The sequence below is a fragment of the Phaenicophaeus curvirostris genome, chromosome 5, assembly GCF_032191515.1.
Source record: "Phaenicophaeus curvirostris isolate KB17595 chromosome 5, BPBGC_Pcur_1.0, whole genome shotgun sequence".
In the NCBI taxonomy this organism is placed as follows: domain Eukaryota; kingdom Metazoa; phylum Chordata; class Aves; order Cuculiformes; family Cuculidae; genus Phaenicophaeus; species Phaenicophaeus curvirostris.
This window is the reverse complement of record NC_091396.1, coordinates 39,577,535-39,600,240: the sequence shown is the minus strand read 5'-3', so window position 1 is coordinate 39,600,240 and position 22,706 is coordinate 39,577,535. Positions and strand designations below refer to the sequence as shown.

The 22,706-nt window shown below is 35.1% G+C and overlaps 1 protein-coding gene across 2 annotated transcripts in view; it reads left to right on the top strand.

Moving 5' to 3' along the window:
- PRKD1 (protein kinase D1) overlaps positions 1-22,706 on the top strand; it is a 132,477-nt gene that overhangs the window by 64,657 nt on the left and 45,114 nt on the right. For both annotated transcript variants that reach the window (XM_069858371.1, XM_069858372.1), the window contains exon 2: positions 5,574-5,712. In XM_069858371.1, the coding sequence (XP_069714472.1) occupies positions 5,574-5,712 (139 nt within the window). The remainder of the gene's footprint in view (positions 1-5,573; positions 5,713-22,706) is intronic.

Below are 22,706 nucleotides of genomic sequence, written 5' to 3'. Positions count from 1 at the left end.
GAGCCTTTTAAAAATCTCTTGAATTTTGTAAGGGAGTTAATAGTGATTGCCACAGTTAAGTGAAAATTTAGGCAGTGCTCTTGGCCAAAAATTCTGTGCTTTTCAATATCGTTAGTCTGCTGTGTTGTAACCTCTGTAGAGAAAGGAAATCCTGACTTCTAAAAATAACATGCGTTGTTATTTTAAGAATATAAAAGAAGAATATTTCAATTTGGTTAATGTGATTGTTTCAGAAATTTTGTACATTTATATCTTTGTTTTAAAACAGATGGATCAGTGTAAGACTGCTTATTTATTTATTTTTAAACAAGTTAGGATTAGTTCAACCTAACACACATTTTAGCAACTTAGGTTAGGTCAACAAACATTCAGCATGACTAAACTTCTCCACATGCTGTGAAGACATTGTTTAGCCCACAGGCCTTATGTGTGCTGGCTGTTATATTTATGCTGTGAAAGACTTCCAGGTTTTATCGAGGTTCTTATTGCTGTTACAGTAATCACTAAAAAGGACTTTGTTTGATTTTAAGAAAAATTTCAATGAAAACTGAAAAAAATAAAAAAGGCAACTCTCATTACTTCCTAGAATTAGGCAACAGAAACCGTACCTTACAGGAAATGTGCAGAATTGTAACAGCATACAAAAAGACAGAGAAGAAGATGAGGACTTTTTTTTCTGTTGCACTTTTAGCACTGAGAATCTGCCTACCTATTCTGTTACAAAACCATGACAATTTCCGTATTTTGAAAGAAGTATTTTTGCAAAATGATCACAGAAACACTTTTTCAACATTTGGATTATTTTACATTAGGATTTACACTTAAACCAGTATCAATGTTTAGTTTGTGTTTTCTAGCTTTTCCAGATAAAGTTCATTATGTGGAAAAAAATCTATTTCTGGTCAGTTTTTCATTTGAGATATCTAATGTGCTAAATTTCCAAATACATAAACTGGGGAGAGTTGTCTCACCTTAGACTGTGTCACCTTTCCTTTTAGTTCATTTCTATTAAAAATTGTGCTTTACTAGAGCAAAGAGGAAGGCTGAATGCATGTATGTGAATAATTATGATTAGTTATTGAAAGGTTCCAAATTTATATTGGAAATACATTAACATTTATATGTATCAGGTCTTTTAACATTCTGTTTCTTTAGTAATAAAACCATTTGATTGCCACAGTATTTGCACAGAGTTTTGAATATCACCAGGGTTTTTTTAGTAGTTTGTCTTTGATCCTTGTATTAAGAATGACTGTTAATAAGAACACAGTTGTGGACATACGTAGTTCACCTTGTGTCTGCATGTGGACAGACATATGCTATTGAAATTATTGGCTGATACAACAGATAATGGATTTAATTAATTAGTGAGTACTTATAATTGGAGATTCCAGTTATTCAAATGTCATAAGAACCTGCAATTTTTTTTGTTGTATCACTTGAAGTCTTTAAATGAAAACCCCAGATTTGCATAATCGTTTGGCTGCTGTACAGTTATTGGTGAAATATTTTGGAGGATTTCCTGAGATGTTTACAGTTGCTGTGTGCTAACCACCCTTTTGCCCTGTGTTTTATAGATAATCTGCTGCCATAGTACCCACAAGCTGGGCAATACCAAATTGTTACTTGAGATCCTGACCAGCAGGTTTTCTTCATCTGAAAAAGTGATTTATTTTGTTTTTATTACTATGTTTAATTTTTTAATTTTTTTTTTTAAGTCTTACGGATAGACAATGGTTATGTGATATGTTCAGGAGGTGAAAGAAGCACATAACTTCAGTTGGCTTGTGAGTGACATCAAATGCTAGTAGCTTCTTGGTTTTTACTATAAAAGCTGCTACAACATCATATAAAACATGTTTTATATGAATGTTTAGACAGCCATTTTTTAAGGCTAAGTGTTTGGAAGAAAAATCTGCTATGCTTTTCCCAAATAATACACTTTTATTGTGCTGATATTGCAGCACATGTAAGGAGAAACTATTGGCATAACATGAGACAAGCATCATTGAAAAGTCAAGAGTGGAAATGCTGAAAACTGACATTCAGGTTTTTGTTGTTGAGATTTGTAGAAGTGAAAATTAGGGTTGTCACGACACTTGAGAGGTATGTATTTACATTCTGTTTCTTGTGGAAATGTATTTTATTAAAGTATTCACAGTCTGGATGATCTATGTATGTACAGTCAGTAAATATTAATAGTTTAAAAGCTAATAAATAAACATCTACATAACAAGGCTGGACAGTGTTAACTGCTCTTGTAGAAAAGCTAATGCTTGTACATCTTCTTAGGATATTTTAATTTTTCAAAAAGATTTATTTTATTAGATTGCCTTTGATTTAGTAAAATTACTTTAAATTACCTTGGTTTAATAAGTTAATGGACAAAACCTGTGGGTATATAATACAAAGTTTTCTCTGTATGGTGATGACAGTTTTATTGAGAATAATCATGCTGAGATTAGCATTTTTTTATATAATATCACTGTGGATAGGTATAGGTATCCTAGGGTACATTAAGAGGAGTGTGGCTAGCAGATCAAGGGAGGTTATGCTACCCTTTTACTCTGCCCTAGTGGGGCCCTGTCTTGAATACTGTGTGCAGTTCTAGGCTCCCCAGCTCAAGAAAGACATGGAATTACTGGAGAGAGTCCAGATGAGGGCCATGAAGATGATCTGGGGCTTGTAACATCTCTCATGGGGAGAGGCTGAGGCCTAGGTTTGTTTAGCCTGGAGAAGAGAAGACTGTGAGGGGGTCTTATTAATGCGTATAAGTGTCTAAAGGGCAGGTATCAAGAGAATGGGGCTAGACTTCTCTCAGTGGTGCTCAGTGTTAGGGCAAGGGGCAACTGGTGCAAACAGGAATGCAGGAAGTTCCACCACACCATAAGGAAAAATTTCTTTACTTTGGGGGTGACAGAGCACTGGAACAGGCTGTTCAGAGTGGTTGTGGGGCTCTCCATCTCTGAAGATATTCAAAACTCACCTGGACACATTCCTGTGCAGCCTGCTTCAGGTGAAAGTGTTTTAGCAGCAGGGATTGGACTAGATGATCTCCACAGGTCTCTTCCAACCGTGACTATTGTGGGATTCTGTGGTAAGCAAGACTTAGCATTGCTTGTGGATGGGGAGAATTGTACTTAATAAATTATTACATGAAAAATATATAAATCAGCAGTACACGTTTAGCCACTTATTTTGTCCCCATTTATTCTAGATAGTAAATTTTTCAGCATTATGATCATTAGGTCATATGAGTCTATATATTTCATCCTTCTATCCCAACATAGCAAGATCAACAGTCAGATTCCTGACATTTGTTTGATTTGTTGTGTTAAAATTCCTCCAACAATAGAGATTTTTTTAAAAAAAAATCTTATTCTTGCAAAGTTTTCCTTGTGTCTAGTCTAATTACCTGTATTGTATCCCTTCCTGTGTTCTAATTTGCTAATCCCTAAGGTTCCATGCAGAGGAGAAACAGGTTATTCCTTCCCTATTGGCATCAGTGTTTTCTGTATGTGAAGAATGCAATGATTTATACTAATGTAATGATTTAGGTAGTGCATGTATCTAGGCTAAAGAATCTTCCTTTTTATGGAGGTTATACCTAATACGATGTGTCTTCCTTAGACTCTTACACATCTTTCATAAATTGATCTGAAATATAAAAGTTGATAGTATGAGTTTGTCAAATAGCAGTAAGGCTCATAAAAGGATTCACATTGCACATGTAATTGTATTATTTCTTATTTGTATTTTCTTTTAATTTTTTTAAATTAAGAAATAGTCTCAGCTTTTCCAGAATATCAGCTTATGGCAAACTAAATTTTTAACTTATCTTCAAGTGTGTTGAATCTTTCATTCTTAGACTGAACACATTTTGTAGTTTTAAGTGTATGCTGTCCAATATTTCGTCTCATTAAAGTGGGAAATATCTAATAAATAACGTCAGACTGAGAATAGACTTCTATAAATGCAGACATTTTGATAAATTCCAAATCTGGAACCCAGAATTGTTTGTGAGTGATATAAATCATGTTAGAGAGTTGATCGTTTGCTCAGTTAAAGAAATGGGGACAGGCTGCACTTTAAATACATAACTAAACTGTGGCAGTTTAAGAAGTTATTCTGCTGTAAAGGTCATTTATCCTGTTTCAGATTTAAACTATTGCAGCTTAGATTAAACCACACTGAAAGAAGTTGAAGAAGGTGCATTTCATTTCACACTTTGAGCAGGCAACCAATGTCTATATGGAGTACTGTAGTGTCTTAATGCGTACTGATGCCTTTTTAAGCATCCAGAAATAGATCCTTTTTCTGGACACTACATAAACAATTTTCTACTCTTCTGATTCTTACAGAAATATTGTATTTCCTCATTATAGAAACTACAATGACTGTTTCACTCCTTCTAATTCCACTTTATTAGTATTGGGAATTTAAATACAATGCCATTTTGCCCTGCATTTGGCAAAAATAAATGCTATTTATAGTATTGCAGTACTAAGCAATATGGCTGCCTTTTGTTTATTTTTGTTTTTGCATATCAACATTATTTTTGGCAGGAATAAGCTTAGCTGAGGGAATATATTTTGTCACTGTTGCAACAGTTGGTCCTTATGCAGTGTTTCGTTTGGAGAATTGCACCATCAAAATGGCTTTCTTGGTGTGAAAGTAGTTTATCTGAGGAATCAAATTACATCTTTAAAAAGCTTAGATTCACTCCCATTTATGCTTAATGTAAAGCAAATTTCTTTAAAATCCAGAGTAACTGTTTCACATCTAAGCCATGAATTTAATTCGTTCTTAAACTAGAAGAATACTTCTGGCACTCGGTTGAATAATTTTTATTTCAATGATATTTGGAAACAATGAGAACTTGAGAATTAAGGTCTTTTAACATTATTTGGTTTATTCTTACAGTTTTAATCTTTAATATTTACTGCATCTTAATCTGGTTTTAAGGCTGCAACACATTTGCATTGAAATACATTCTTAAGATTGTTTGGAAATTTTTTTGTGTGTTTAGTAACTTAAGATAGTATACATCTAGTAACTTTAGTCTCCAGAAATAGGTATTTTCTCATGAGTTATCATTTGGGCATTGTGTCTTAGGCAGACATGGAAAATATTTTTTCCAGACTCAAGGCATCTTTTTGACACTAATCTTGGAGATGTCATACAATCATGGAATGATATAGACTGGAAGGGCCCTTTGTAGGTCATCTAGACCAAACACCTGCTCCAGGAGGGTCTAAATTGGATTGTCTTGCTCAGGAGCTTGTCTTTGAAAAGTAGTCAGCAGTAGCTAAAGGATGCCCTTATTTCTTTCTCATTTCCTGGTGAATATCATTGCTCACAGAAAAAGAGGAAGGCAAATGATCTTGCTTCCTTGAGGGGGAAGTTGTTTTCAGAATATAGTGAAAAATATTGTCATATATGAAAATATATATACACTGTTTGGTACCAGTCTGAGGAATGGACTACTCTGCCTTCCAAATTAATTGTATTTATTGTATTTTAAAGTTACATATTTTAAAGTGTAGTAAATTCTCATGGGTTTGTATTTGCAGTTTCCTGAATGTGGTTTCTATGGAATGTACGACAAAATTCTGCTATTCCGTCATGACCCTTCCTCTGAAAACATTCTCCAGTTGGTGAAATCAGCTGCAGATATTCAAGAAGGAGACCTGGTTGAAGTTGTCTTGTCAGGTAACTGAAAATCAATGAAAATTACTGTCATGCATTTGCAATCAAAAAGATCCAAGGTATTTTTGTCTTAGTTAGGAGTCAAGATGAAAGAGTATTTGTTTGTATGGATTTTGACCTCCACTGGGTCAAAGTCTTTCTCAGATGTATATAGGCATATTGTGCCTGTTAATTATTTTTTTTCCTGCTGCATTGTGTACTTTTAAAAGGACTTTATTTTGTCCATACTACTAGTTAAGCAACAAATTAATTTTAATAAGAAATTTGAAATGTCTATTTGAATGTATATTCTACATTTTTAGAGGAAAAAAAAATATCTTTTGTGTCAGCACAACCCTTTACAAAGAAGCACAGTAGAAATACAATGTAACAAGTAACAACAAAATACAATAGATATTTTAACATTTTCTTAATAGAGTAGCTTGAAAATTAGGATTGTTCTTCACATTTTTCATGAAGTATCAACAATTTAATATTTATTTGGAAAGAGTATACATTTTTCAGTTAGTCAAAGAAGTCAGTTCATAATTATCTACGGAGGAATTGTCAAGGCTGTTCTTGCTAACAGTAACCTGGCTCCTTTTAAAGTAAAGATTTTTAGCTTTTGTGAGGTGCCATAAATACGTTCATCGTAAATAGAGTAACTGCTTTTTCAAAGCCCTACATAACAATGCCTTCCAGGCATTGCTCCGATTCCTGATGTGATTTATTTTAAAAATTATTTAGGAAAGGAAGAGGAAAGCTTACATTTAAGATGGGAAATACATTCTAGAACTAGGTATTATTTATGGATGGCTATGCTTAAGAAGTGGTGAATTCTTCTTGTACAGGACTGTTGATAGTCTGACAAGTATAAATGATTGTGTAGAAGGTGAAAAAGTGTAACAAAATAAAATAATGAGGGCCTAGGAAGTACAAAAGTCAGAGCAGATAAACTGAGAATATAAGTCAGTGTGAGGCCAGAGAATGAAAATGATAGTCTGGAGGTGACAGGATTTAATAAGGGTTGTAGTATGAGTGAATCATAAGATGAAAGGCCAAATTTTTGAGGCAATGAAATGATAAAACAGATTTAAGAAGCATGTTTGGCTAGCAGGGTGACCATGAAGAGTGAATAACTGAAGTAGGAAATAAGCAGAAGTTACGTGACTGGAACGCAGAGGAAGTTTGGGGATGCCATTAGATGTCAACAGGACTTACCAAAAGGTTAGATGTGAGAAGGGATGAGGTATGTGTCTAGGTGTGGTGCAAAGGGTATGCAGTAGAGCAAATGCTGGATTTGTAAAGGTGTAAAGGCGCTGTTTGATAAAACTTAGAAAGTGGCTGAAGGACTTTATTTTTGCAGATGAAATGTGCAGCTAGTGTGTCTGGAAAGCTACTTAAAAATAGGGAGACACATAAGTCATATGAAGGAATTGAATCTATAGATGAGTGTAGTATTAATGAAGAGAAAGCCAAGTCCTTATTTTTTGAAAGGAGTGGAGGTAAGAGTTAAGTCACACAATCTAAGCCATCTGAGCTTTTAAATGTAGTTCTCTTGTATGGGACCCTATTCCATGCTCTTTGATTAGAATAGGAAGAAGAACAATGAGGAATAATGCAAGTCATTCCTGTAAGTCATTATTCATCTTTTCCATATCAGGAAACAATTTTTTTGTGTTTTGCAAAGATATGAGCAATCTCTATTTCATATTTTACACAGAAAATAATCAGATCAGTAAGTTAGATGTGATGGAAAAAATAAGCAAGGAATTTAGTGCTTTATTGGATGTATTGTTTATATGCTTTTATAAACTTTCTAATAATTCTTTTATACAGTTTTTGACAGTATCAGTAAGCTATATAATTTTATCTGATTTTAGTTATTATGAACTCATGAAAACAATTTATCTTTTTTATTATCTTCTTTTTATTGATTTTTGTAATTTCAGTGATGTTTTATTTCTGTGATGGACTTCTGCAATTCACTGACTGTATCAACTGTATCAAAAGTTGTGCAACTGACTGTCATGATGGGTTAAAAAAAGAAAAAGAAAATTGAAAATTGAAAATGTGGTGCAGTCAAATCTTTTTGGAGGTCTTTGTAATAGAGGAAATTAATAGATTAAGAAAATTGTTGTATCCAATAAATGTACAATGCAAAATTCATATGTAAGATTATGATGAATTAAGAATTATATGAAGTAATATTTTTTTCCATACTGTTTCATAGGTTTTTTTAGGAAATAGGGTATGATCACACCTACATAGTCACAGGGTTTCTGAGTCTTTAATTCTTCTTTGCTTGCTTTCTGCTTTGGTGGGCATGCCCATGTGATTACATGCAAATAAATGCCTTTCTGCTAGTACAGTTGCACATATGAGGTTTTAAAGTGACGTAGTTAATTGATGCAAGCTGCTGCTTAGACCACCCATTGCGATTTTTTAATAAAACATTGAAATCGGCTTTAAAAAACAACAAAAACCAACCAAACAAAAGAAGTTGTTACCCACCTAGCTACATAAAGAGATCTTTTAATGAAACCTTGATAACAACACAAGGTTTGTCAGAAGAGGAGTGGAGACCAGTCAGTCATCAGTTGGTGATATCTCAAGTTTAACAGCTGAAACCCAAGAAAAAAGGTGGCTCAGTTGTTTGTACCTTTTCAGTTGCGCGGTCATACCAGATTCCTTGGTTTGATTTCCTAAAGGTTGAATCCCAGCCTTCATCAATTTGCATCTGCTTTCAGTCTGCCTCTTGTCCTACTGCAGGAGTTTCCTGTGAAGAGTAATTGCTGAGATATTTTTTATAGTGACATGCTATAATACCAGCACCTAAACACTACAGCAAGTGTAAGTAAAAGACCAGCCACACAATACCTGCTCTAGTACTATAGAATAGGGAACAGTTTTCTCCTCCAGTTGCACATGAACTTTAAATTCAGCAATTTCTGCAATGTTAGATTCATCTGCTAATAGTTCAGTATTTTTCAGTACAAAACACTGTGGTTGGAAGACTCATTCTCTCTAAAGGACAGCAAGTGAAATCTGTAATATATCATGGCTTGACTGATTATTACACTACTACAAATGAAAGCCTTTAGTCAGATATCTTAAATTATACAATATATTAAATACATATTCTCTGCTGACACTAAAGAACATCAGTGTCCTTCCACAGATGAACCTTAAATAAATGCAACAATTAATTTCTGCAATGTTCTGCAATACTGGAGAAGAGCAAGAACTATATAAACAGTCTGTAATGTCTGGGGAAATAGTCGAACTAATACAGGCAGGGTTTTATTGAAATATATTCTGACAGTGTTCTGAACTATTATAGATTTTGGCAATAGTGCATCACAAATGACCTGAAGATGGATTATCTCTCCTTATTAATTAAAAAGTGCTGCCTAGATACAGGACCGTAAGAATTTTTTTCATGATACTTAATAATTTGGATATGCCTTGAAAATTTATTTTATAGGGAATAATAAACCCTCTAAATGCAGGAGAGATTGGCCTTGGGCGCTACAGTGGGTGAAATTGAGTGCCTGAGCAGTGGGAAGGGCAAAAGAAATGCAATATATTCAGATGCTTATGTTGAACTGGTTGAAGTGTTTTATTTCTAGCCTACTTTATACATACCTAAACAGACTATGCATTCTAAAGTTCTGTAAATTCAAGGTATATTATTGCAGTTACTTTTGAATGGCATGTCTGGCAGGGACAGTAGAAAACACTGTTATTGCTGTAGCTTTGCTGCTGAAAATGCTGTGCACTGTGGGTGAACATCCCCTGAGGCCCTGATATCTGATGCCAAAAGCTATACTGATCTATGGCATTCATTTTTTATTGCACATCGATTCTGGTTAGGGTAGGGAAAGGTGAACTGTCAGTCCTAGTATTATGGAGTTATAGAATCAGTCCATATCCTAATAATGTGCATTTTCTAGTTTTTATTGTAATTTATTTAATTACAAGATCTTTTATGAAGACTAGACAACTGATTTGTTTTTCTTATTGTACTTATATTCTTGGCAGTTTAAGGAATAATAAATATCATCTTCTGGTTTAGAGCTTATGTTACAGATTCTTGAAAAGTAGGAAAAGTTCATCTAAAAAAATCTATAGTGGAGAGGAATTGCTCATTGTAGCTGAAGCACTTAAATCTGTTTTAGGGAAGAAAATTGTATCTGGTGTCATCCTGCATAACTGAAATACTTTGTGGTAGACCTAGAGGCTTCTGATGAAACATAAGGAATTTAATCAGCTCAGAATGCAGTACCTGCTGTGATTTTATATGCATAATGACCATTATTATTTGCATTTTGCATTGATGTGGTAGGATTTTAATGGGGTGTAAATATCGTGTAACTCACTGAACAAATATTGCGTGTCTGTCTGCTGAACCACAGATTAAAAGAAGAAGGGGGAACTTAAATTATGAACATTAGTGGCCCTCAGTTTTATTTTCACCTCTTACACTATTTCCTCTTTTTATGTATTTTTTTTAATATTGCCTGTTTATTACTTTATTTCAGTTGACTATGTGGGATTCTGATAGTGTTCATATAGGAGATGTGGACATATGTCAGAAATTTATTACTCAAACCTGCAAATTTTATTGAACCCATTTGATTTATTAGGCTACACTTCTGGGCATTCATTGAACAATATCAATAACACCAATATGTCAGTAATGTGTCACTTGCCATATTGCTGTTTTCTTAGCTGTTCATTTTATATTTAATTTTTTTTCAAAATATTAGAAAAGTGCATCTGGTCTCGTGATGCACAACTATGAGAAGTCCTTTACTAGTGCTCTGGGGATCTCCACTAATGTGTTAATTGAATCCAACATTTACTTAGCTAAGTTGCATTTCAGGCTGAAAAGGGATCTGAATCTTTGCAGAAAGGATTTTATCAAGTTATACTTGTAGGAAGGGTTCGTTTTGATTAGAGTACTTTCAAAAACTAGTAGGTGGACCAAACCAGTAAGCAAGGTTACAGAAGTTGCAGTCAAAATTATTATCAAAAGTGGCGCTAAATGAACAGTCAGCCATTCATAAACACTGAAGAAAAGGAACTAAATTTTATGTAAGGTGAGCTTAAGTTGAAAAGCATTTGTCAGTCTTGCTGTAATTAAATTGTATCTGCTACAAGCTCCAACTGAGTCTGTGAAATGTAACTTTCAAATTCCACTCATGAACTAAAGGTTGCAACTGCAAATTTCCAGAATAACAGAATATAGAATTCACAGTAGATTTGTACGGAATGGACTATGCTTGCTCTCATAAAAGTGGCTTCTTTAAGCTTAACCCCTAGTTTTTGAAGGTGTTTGGTATTGTTTTGACTAGCCTTTAAAAATAATTTATTTCAACTGCCATTTGTTAACACCAATAAAGAGCTATTGGGGATTGAGAGGTACAGTTCTTCATCTATAGAACAAGCTGACAAATCAGGGTTGCTGAGGGTCTGTAATTCTGTACTGTGACTCTTTTTGAGTTCTGTTTTTCAAAGGCTTCAATGAAACAATTACTTTAGATGCCTTCAGATTCTAGTTCTTGCCAGCATAGTTCATGTCTTGTGCTATACCCAGTTTGTGAAAATTTATTAGAAACTTCTGTGTAAAATTACCAATTCTTTTCATGGTATATAGGGCAAACCCCAATATGAGTTTAATATGAGTTTGCTTATAAAAAGTCTATTTTTACTAGGACAAAATTATACTGGGATTTAAGAGTTTTTGCCAGTCAGTGGAAGGCAGATGATGAAACATTAGCATCTTGTGCAGATTATTGGAATGTCCTTCATCTGCTTGCTGTGATCAGTTGTGCTCAGCTTGGCAGGATTCCTGAAGCAAGAAAGTCAAATAGCAGCTATTTTGCATTCCCTTGCTGAGCTGATGAGGGTAGGAATTGATCAACTGCTTTTGTTAAGAAGCCGTTTCTGTGTTAATATCACATAGACAGTACACCATCTGATCATTAGATGCTGACGTTTTATTTGGATTCAGTGCAGTTTGTTCTGTCTTGTATATAATAAAATATATTGAACTGAATAAAAGCTGTGGATAGCTATGCAATTATAGTAAATGCCATATACCAACGTATAACTGGATTGTAATGTTAGCTTCACTGCCAGCTCCTTGAGATAAACACTATGATGATATATCTTTGAACATAATTTTATAGTACTGACATAGTTGGCCGTAGTTTGTGAGTTTGCTTCATTGTGATTAAAAAGCATTGTTGTCTTCATTGCTACGTTAACACCCTCTTTTTCTGGTGTATTTGAGAAATACAACTCTCCTCTATCTTGTCCAAGACTTTATCTTTTGAAATTATTCTTTCTCTGTGTCCTTTTAATTGTCTCTAGATGTCATCTTTTTTTCTTATTTCTGTAGAGCAAAGGCTCTGTACTGATTGGGTTAAAGTCCACTGATTTTATCTCTCTCACTGTTCATTAGCCTACATTGTTCTTGGATCATGAATTTGAGATAGATGCCTTTCTGTTTGAAGTTCTTAAGATTAAAAGATTCTTTCCTTCTTTTCATGTTTTGCCTCAGTGTCTTTTTCTTCAGCTTATAAATGCTATAATTGTTACCTTCTGGATACAGACTTCAAGATTTGTATTTGTTCTGCATCAGAAGAACCTTTCTGAACTCCCTGCCTGTCATGCCTTACCCTTCCTTTCTTTCTGCTGCAGGGAGGGAGGAGCTGAAAATAGGATGAAAAAGCAGGTATCCTATCAACATCGCTTCCTTTTATTCTCTGGCTGCATCGTCAACAGTACATACTGAGCAAAATGATAGACGACAGGCAAATGTTAGTAGAGAAGCGGTTAATGTTCTGTCTTTGGTTCTAATGCTCATATAGAAATACAGGCCGTGCTAGTTATTTTTTCTTGGGTCCTTCTGTATGTTTTTAGTGTTTAGTGGTTATTTCAGCAGCAGAAAATCCGAAATAATTGCAAAATTTTGTGAATGTAGGTTGCAAGGAAACAAGCAGTGTATTTCTTCATAGGAACAAAATTACCAATATATTTTTAAGTAAACTTTTTGAACTCAAATAATTTCTCGCTCGTGTCAAGATCTTAGATGTAATTTTAATTCTGATCGAGTTGGTCATCAGAGAGAAGAGATCAGCTCCTGCCCCTCCTTCTTCCCTTGTGAGGAAGCAATAAACTGCAACGTGGTATTTCCTCAGTCTCCTCTTCTTCAGGCTGAACAGATGAAGTGACTTCAGCCACTCCTCATATGACTTCCCCTCTAAACCCTTCACCAACTTTGTGGCCCTGCTCTAGACACTCTCCAGTAGCTTAATATCCTTTTTATACTGTGATGCCTAAAATTGTACTGAAGGTGAGGGTCACATTTACCCTTCTTTACAAGGTTTTAGATGTTATCATTTTGACTGAGTAGCACAACTCACTTAATAACAGTATCGCAATAGATTATTCAAGTGTTATACTTCAGCAGCCCCCACTTCAGCTGGCCTTTTCTCAAAAGACTTAAGGTGATGAATGAAACTTAGGTTCTGTGGTATGTTTTCATGTATTTTAATGTGTATTTCTGTGCTTATTTGGATTTTTAATCTGATTGTATCATATGATTGGCATTCTGTCTTAGTATGCAATGCTTATAATTATGAAGACAATGATGGAGAAAAAAGTGCATGTTTATACAGAAAATAGTTCCATGAAATGATGAATCAACTCTGTTTACTTTTTTTACAAATTTATTTAATCTATTTAGTCTTTCCTCATTCTGTGGTGTTATGAAACGTGTACATGGCTATAAATTATTTTATAGGATGTGCCTTAATCAGTGTTTGAGCTCTTCTTAAAGGTAGCATGGCAGAGTCCTATAGATCAGTGGTCTCCAAATTCTTTTATTGTGCACCTCATTGCTAAGAATTTTTGAGCATACAGCCCCTAATATATGTTTATTTACTTATAACTTACATGCATTGCTGAAGTTCTAATATTTTCTTCCTGCACCCTAATGGATAGTCTTGTGTACGCACAGGCATGTGAGCACCCGACTTTGGAGACCACTGCTATAGGTTCACTTAAAGTTGTACATTAGAAAAAAAAATGTTGATCTTTTTAGAAAAAAATCACATTGTATTTTTTTTATTATGTGGGTAGGGAAACTTCAGTTAAATTTCCTTTCGCCTTTTCTCAGTTCTTCATACTTTTTCAGTTGTTTCTGCTGCTAACAAAAATTCTAATTGTAAAAATGACAATACTTGAAGATTTCTCTTTTCCTCGCCAGACTCCATTTCTTTCCATCAAATAACTACCTCTCCCACTTCATTTTCACTGGCTATTAACATGAAATGAGCAACAAGCCTTACTTAGACTAAGCAGAAAACTCTTCGATTTGTCATTTAGGGCTTTATTTGATACATTTCTTAGACCCATACGTGCTTACCAAGTATTTGTATTATTGTGTTTGTTAATTGATAGTGGTGAGTATTGAACAGAGAGTAGCCGTAAATGTTTTAGAGAGGAGAATAATTGAAAAATTAAAGGTAACACACCTGGAGTAACTTGCCTTCAGTTGAGTTGTGTTGGTTAACCTGTAAACAGTGTCTTCTACACTGCTTGGATATATGTCAGGAAAAAAAATCTAATGTTTGGAGAATCTCTCTGCTTTTTCAGCCTCTTTGAATCCATTGTCTTAACAATTCATTGCTCCAGTAGGCTTCAAATTAAATATGGCATATGTAAAAAATACGTCTTTCAATATCACTGTTAAACTCATGAAATTTACTTTCATTGCCTGACTGCTGGCTTTGGTATTTTGAAAGAGGTGGTACAATATACATCTTCTTTGAGGTTTGTAGCTAAAGCAGGTCTGAGCACAAACAAGTAAACATCCTTCCCTTGGAAAATATAAAAATTTGAAATGGAAAAGGAGGAGGAAGAGGCTCAGGAACTACCATAGGTTGCAGTCTTCAGTTTTTTATATTTGGATGGTAGTGTGACTTAAGCCTTGAGACACTGTCATTCTGACTGAAATCTGGCTTACTCCATCTCTTAGAGGACCCAAGAATGTTTCTGTTTACCTAGTTAAGATGTAACTTGTTGCCAAAATTAAGTTTGAAGAGCTTGCCTACTTCTTGGGACATGAAGACTCCTATCCCTGTAGTTTGATGATGCAGAAGCTTGTGTTTGTTTCCAGGTTTTTGTTTTTTTCAGCTTCCTCCTCTTCTTGAATCCAGTAAACTCTTACTCATTTCCCTTTCAAATGAAACAATTCCAGTCTTTTAATCTCTCCTTATATGGAAGTCTCTTCAATGCCACTGGCATTCTAAACAATGCCAGTTTTTCTCCTCTGTCACTTCTCTCAGTATAATTCATTTTGGGTCAGTCTCACAGAAACTGAACAAAGAAGGTCAGGTGAGGAATGTTAGTATCACCATTTCCCAGTGTTAATTTCCACCTCATTTATTGATTAAGTCAGTAGAACAGTTGTTATTTTCAGTGGAGTAATGATACTCTAAACATTTTGCTTATCTTTTTGACCATCAGATCTACTTGACCAGACACTTGAGATGCTTCCATGATGAGTCATTCTTGAACTGTCATTTTTAAAAATCAACCCTGGTTCAGAGCAATAATTAATTTATCTCCTCCAGTTTATTATATCATCTTGGGCATGTCGTGTGCAAATTATGCATTTCCTTAGCATTTTTAGTTTCCCTTCTCCCTTTTCTAATGTTATCCAAATAAGATTAAAATGGGACTGAGAAAACACAGTGCAGACACTAAAGCATATTCCAAAAGTAGTCATGTATTTCCAGGGTTAGTTGTTTTATCACTTTTCCAGGACGCAAGGTGAGGCTGGCTGGACTGTAGTTCCCTGTGTTCTCCTTCTTGAAGGCAGAAGTGGTATTTGCTTTCCTCCAGTCTTTGGGCACTTCTCCCATGATTATTCAAAGACTGTTGAGAGTGGCCTCACAGTGACATAAGCCAGATCCCTCAGCACTTTAAGGTGCGTCCCATCAGGGCCAGTGGACATCCAATGACACAAAAAAACCCAAAACAAAACACCAACCTATCTGTATTCTGTATAAAATTATATATATTCATGAATTCCTAGGATAATCTGAAGTGATATCTAAACTTTTGCAAATTGTTTACATCAAAGTGTTTTAAAATTAGTTTAATGTACTCATAGTGAGTTCGGCATAATATTGTATTTTTAATTCCATTACACTTTTAGCCATTAACATTTAACCATATACATAAACATGTTCCTAACCTTTTATGAAAGAAACCTGAAGGAATTAAATAAGTTTTACAAGAGCTACTAATTCTTTTTGAGCACCCTTTCTTTTTGACAGCTGTAATTCTGACAGTGAGCATGTAATCCATCACATTGGTTTTTTCACAAGCCTTGGAAAAGAACCATGAAAAACTTACAAAATAAAGTCAGAGGAAATAAAGATGTAAAGGACTCATAGTGTTAACTTTGTGGTATTTAGGTCAGTGTGAGCACAGAAAAGGTGCAGGAGGCTTTATTTTGCTGAGTATTTAATTTCATTTTCCTATGGTAAATTAGTACCTCTGGAGTGTAATTTTATGATTAATAGGGCCTGAATCTGTGAACTAAAGTATTCCTGTTTTTTCCACTTGGGTGAAAAACAGGTAAATTCATAAAGAAAGAATTCTGTGCTCTGTAGCTTGTAGGTTTGAAAATGTGGAATCATTCTCAGATGAATAGAAGTACATTAAAATTGAACTTTAAAAATTCAGAATGTATAGATGAATCAAGCATGTTGACTCATAAGTGTTGATCTTTTGTTAAAACTCTCCATGAAGGTCTGAGCTAGCACTGGACAAATGATTACAAGTGGTTTATTATCTCCCACAGTTTATTGGTTAAATCTCACGTCATGAGGGAGACAATGTAAACGACAACCCATAGCGAGTCTGGGTACAGGGGTTTATTTAAGAACCGAGGAAGTCAGAGCTTTAACTTACTGTAATGCCTTTCATACTGGCTCGTTTGCTCCCTTCCCAGCCTTACATTCACTATCTCCCTGCTGCTCCTCCCAGTAAGAAGGTAGCTGCTGGCCAGAGAAGGCTGGACACCCAGTCACATTCGTTCCTGCTGTGCCACACAACTTGCATCTACCAGTCTTGTGTGTCATCAACCAAAATACATGGATGTCCTCTGATATACAACACCCTGATCTCTGGGGTCTTCCCCCACTTTCAGCATGTTACCCCTAAGCATGATCTTCATCTGGCCAGCCCTGCTTCTTCTTTCTGATATGACTGTTTCTTCTGGGGGAACTTTCTTTTCCAACTCCTCTCCTTTGTAGACCTCCAAGCTCTCAGTGTTTTCAATCTAAATAGCGCATATGTAGAAGCACAGTATGTGATCAGCCTTGTAGTTGGTGGCTCAGTTTCCTGTCTCTGTCTGTGAAGGACTGAGTGCATGCCACTTTTGCTTAGTCTAGGTATCATAAAAAGTTGCAACTAGTCCATACCCATTGCAGCTAGCAAGCAGCAGGCTTCTTCTTTAGAGTTCAAAATTCAATTCTGAAAATGTATTCCCCCCTCCATCCCTGCCTTCTACAGCCAAATACTTGCCAAGTGTTAGCATTCATAATTTAAGCTATTTTTCATGTAAGCCTTTGGTATAAAGCAATAATAGGTAAGGAAAACAAAACAAAGCTTATTGAATGAGATTTTACTTTATGTAAAATTTACAGTGCTGAAGTACTCACATACATATCCAGAAAGCTTGTTAGATCCACCTTTCTATATTCAAGTTTCCTTACTTCAGGGCAGAACAAATAAAAAAACAACGATTATAAATCTGTACATGTTTGGATTTTAGGAGGTTGTAATTTCTGTTATGTATTAGGGAGATCAGAAATCAAATCTAGCTCTGCTGACTTCGAGACTCTGAAAATTCATACTGTCTTTGATTGCCAGGATGGAATACTGAGAAGAATAAAATGCTTTCTTTTCTCTTAGTCCAGTGAAATTGTGTATACAGTCATTAATTATTATGGTTTAATCAGTGCTTGAAGAGGAATAGTGTGTAAAGGTATGTTATATTTATTTTTTAAGTGGTGAATGCCAGCAATTCTTGTAGGAAAGGACTTTATGAGTGCCTGCAGGATGTCAATGGGATACATTTCTCGTAAAGGCATTCCAAATGTCAGAGGGTAGCAGGAGAATGTCTGCTTTTTGTAGCTGTATGACACTGTTGTTTGTGTGGTTGATGGTTTCTTAAGCTATGAGAGGTATGGGTGCTAGGTGACGGCTCCTACTTCATGAAGCTCTGTTGCTCATGATAAGCAGGATCTCACCTCTAATAGTTCAAAGCTTAGACTTGGAACTCAAAATGGACAGTAAATCATTTGCCTGTTTCGGAAAGTAAGACATAACTGTTGTGAGTTGCAGTGGCTTCTTGTTCTCATTTCCAGCTGTGCTGAATGATAGATCTACTCCTGAGCCCAGAATAAAGAGCACTAGCCATTAACAGGCAAGTCATTAACAGACTTGATGAAGTGGTCTTGTCAAAACTGTTGTTATTTCAATGTCTGTGTTTTGGTGATACTAGTAATACTTAAATAGATGGTGACAAGTTAGTCTGAGAGTTAGCAGTGTAACAGTAACATATTAAAAACGTAATATTGCAAAGTTTTCTGCAGAGCAGTAAGTTTTTCAGAATATGGTTATGCGAATATTTGGAACTCCTTCTTTTTTGACTTCACAATTCTACGTGCAGCCAGAAAGTTGCCTTAAGAGCATCAGTGCTCTGTCAAAGCAAAAGGATAGCCTGACATGACAGAAGCTTTATAGTTAATAAGGAAAGTAGCCATTGAATTTGAAAAAAAACCCGTAAGCATATCTTTCTCTTCATCAGCAGGACTTTTTATTTTTTTTAGTTGAGTAACATGGAAGCATTCTGGAAGTTGAAATTTTGTTAGTGGCTATATGCAGGCCTTTCTAGATGTGTAATTTTAAAAAGTTACAAATTACAAAATGATTGAAGTTTAACAAACCCCACCTAATTCATATACAACTGCTTCTATAATTGTGTGCTCTGAAATTTTAAGCTGTTCTAGGTTTGGCCATAGAAAGTCAACTATACAAGACAGGTGGCAGAACAAGAAACATGAATTTTCCATATTTGCACAAATTAAAGATTTGCGTAGCTTGCTGGTTAGAACAGTTCTTCCAGATCACATGCGAATTACACACTAGTTTCAGTGAATAGTACTCTGAAATAACGTCATTTCATGAGACAAAAACACAGAATGATGTCTGCAGAGCCTGATGAGACCGTGCAAATATGAAGCCTAGAAAAAACTCTGGTTTTACCTTAAAAATTTAAACACAAAACACTTCCATGTATTTCAACAGAGTGGAACATTGCCATAACAGTTTCAAAAGGAGGTGAAAGAATGATGTTTTATATTCTTCTCACTGCTGTATTCTGCAATATTTGCCAAATTTAAAGCGTTCTTTAAATAAAATGAATTTTTCCTCCCTGCCTTTTATTTTTGAATCTGTATCATGTCAATATAAAATGATATGATAAGTTCCAGTTATTCAGTAAGGAGGGTTGAAATGTAGACAAAGAATGATATTTATCGCTGCTTGTCCTTACTACTGATATCTTTTTCTGGTAATACTGCATGCGTCCTAGAATGTGCCTCAGTTACCTTTTCAACCAGCAGATTGGTGTTGCTCATCTAGTAGTTTGTTGTTAAGTTCAATTTCTTGCTGATCTCCTCTGTGGGTGATTTGTTGGGATGCTGATCTACACTGCCTTGTATTCCAGTCCCCAAAACCCATGCAAAGGTAGTATCTAACAAACCTTTACTGTTCACTGAAACTGTTTCCTGCTTTGTCTCTGGTTTCTGGAGCTTCAAAGCATGCCTTCAGGTCAGGTGGCCCCTTCATTGTTAGCCCCTGCTCCCTTATTGTCACAGAAATAAGGTTCACTTGTTTTCATAGTTCATGGTAGGTGATGAGTTTTTGCCAGACAACTCGTCCCCGTTGAGTTTTAACTCTAGTACATACTTAGGGTTGTAGCATATGCAACAGATACGGGAGGACAAATTCACCATGAAAACAACAGACTAACCTGCTACAGAGTTGCTTAAATAGAGCTGTAATTCAGCACAGACAATCTAGTTTTTTGTCAAGGAAAAAAGCCCCTAATGTTAATTCTGTAATCAATTAAACAGGCTTCCATTGGAAGGCAAATTGTTTTAAAATCGGTCATCTCTGTTATGCAACATGTATTGTAGAAGAATTTTTAAGGACATTTCAATAGAAGGACATTTAAATGAAAATAACTAAATATGTAATACTGCATGTGTGTTTATAATATTGGGTACAGCAGGTTTGAGTTCAGTACTTTGGGAGGTTGCTTTAGGTTTGATTTCTGCCTCCCTAAAATTGCATCAATATTTTTATTGCTAAGTATGGTATTTATTTAATACCACATATATTTGTTACATGAAAGAAACAGAAGATATATAATGAAGTTATTTCTAATTTTTTTTTTTTTTTTTTGCTGTGAGAGAAGGCAGGTAGAAACATTTTTTTTTATAAGAGCATGAACCATGATAACACGTTAATTAATTTGCAGGAGGACCTGAAGGTTCAGTTACAGTTTTAATGGAAAGGATATCAATTGTGTCTAAACCATTTGTGAAGGGGGTGGGGCAGACTGGGACAGGGATGGGAAGAGACCAGTGCAACAAAAATGGAGTTGAGAGAATGACTCTCAACAAGAAAATATTTTCAGATAGAATTGAGTTCAGGACACAGGAAGAGAGACAAGTGATCAAATTCCTAGGACAAAAGTGCTTGTGTGAGGTTTTAAGTTCGTATTTGCTTCTACAGAGGTATTGATATTTACTTTTCTCAAAAGCTAGTATTTTAATATAAAAATATATAAAAGTATTTTTAATCTATTATCTAAATTACTAATATAAATTGAAGTTACTGCTTATTCTAAGCTTAATTATGGTTTTGCTGCACTATTCATACTATTTGAAAGGACGCCCAGTAAATCCATGTAAAACTCCACTCCAATCTTCCAATTTAACGAACTTAATATACATGCATAACTTTAGGTAGGTATTCAAGGAAGTGGGCATAAGCTTATATACATACTTAAGTCCTTTGCTAGATGGTGACTTAAGCTATTTTTGTTTTGCATATTGCTCACAGTTAAATAATACTTTGATTATTATTTGTATGCTTTTAGAAACAGCCTCAGATAAGTCTGTTTTTATGAACACGAAGTTTACATCTCTAAAATTCACAGATATATTATCAAGATTCATGACTATCGTGTCTAAGGATCTTATAGTAGTGTATTTTCTGGCCTTCTTCCTTGGGGAGAAATGCATGCTTACTGAGAATCTTGTTTTAGTAAGCTTTTTGATCTTATATTTCTTATGTGCATAAGAAGAGACAGTAGCAAAGAAGTGTACATTGCAGTTCTGTTTGAAGCTGTGCATGGTGTCTCAGTTGTGGTGCTTATGCTTGAGGAAGTTCCCAGCTCCCCTAGCTTTTCTGTGATAATTTTGTTATGCAAAGAATAGGAGGTGTTAATCTCAGTGTTCTTCATAAAGCTGTAGGTAAATATGCTGTGGAAAATCCAAAATCAGAAGTCCTGAACAGAAGGGCTGAGGCTGTGAACTTATATTGAAACTCTGAAGGAAATAGGTAGAGAGATTCGAAGGCTTGGTGATACCTGCATTGCTGAGAAGGTATGTTGTAGCATGCTATATGGGTGGAGTTTTGGAAATGCTGAAGACCATGTCTTCATGTGTGTATCACTATTTCATAGACCAAACAAGAGGAGAGGAAGGTGTAAATTACAGATGCCCAAAATGATTCCGTGGTAGTCTCTAGGAGAACAGATAACAGAAAATATTCCTGTCAGTTGTTTGTGTATGAAACAATATTGGAGAATCCAGCCTCCTAATCTGTAGGCTGACCAGCACAGATACTGGCATGTATTTTCTGTGCAGAGCTAACAGCATGGCTGTGAAGTCCTGAAAGTCTTTTGCTTGTTCCTCCTTCTCCCATCCAACTTTTCTTTACATTCAGTATGATTTTAATCTATACTTTTAATCTCATCAAGCTTCTGGGCTATTTTAGCTCAATTGGTGTCCATATGTGGTAGGACCACATAGGTGTCTTGTGCCTGACTGTGGCTTCTTTCCCTCTTGGTGGCTGTATGCTGGTGATATAGAGGCTCAGAAAAAAATTAATCCTTCTTGAGCTCCACAAACCAGTGATCTACTGGGGAGGTGTAGTCGTAGTTCCTCTGATATATCTTCAATATGAAATTAAATTGAGAAGTTAATATGCTTGCATTTTGTTCTGTTTGTGCAAGTAAAGAGTAAATATGTATTTCTACATTTTAAATAACATCAAAATATATTTTAAAGCTTGAGTACTTGATTTTTCCAACTTATTGTTGGATTCAGTTGAAACTGCAGAAAGACATCTGGCCATATGCACAGAAAAGATTGTTAACTTTGTCTTATACAAAGTAAAATCACAGGAATTCTGTTCAACCTCTAAAATCCATTCTGATGAGTTGTGTTTTCTAGTATACCAAGGACAGCATTACCGTTACGCAGTGAGCGTTGCCTTAGCAGTAATGAAATTCACCTCTGTGGTCTGGAAAAAAATAGAAAAATAACATACTTGAACAAGTTTGTTTGGAAGCCTTTGAGGCTGGAAAAATTGGCTTGCCTAATATTGTTTAATAAATATAAAACTGTTTTATTTCACATTCAGGATGTTCTAACATGCTGGGCTGTTTTATAAAGTCTTAATTTTATGAATTAAATAAGCTTTTTAACATGCCTTATTATGAAAACTAGGAAGAGAATAATTGAGTTCATTGGACCCGACTTTCTGATGGTATTCCAAGTACTTCAAAAGATCCCTAGACTAGAAATTGGTTTAGACTAGAAATGTGTTTCTGTGGATATTTTTGGAAA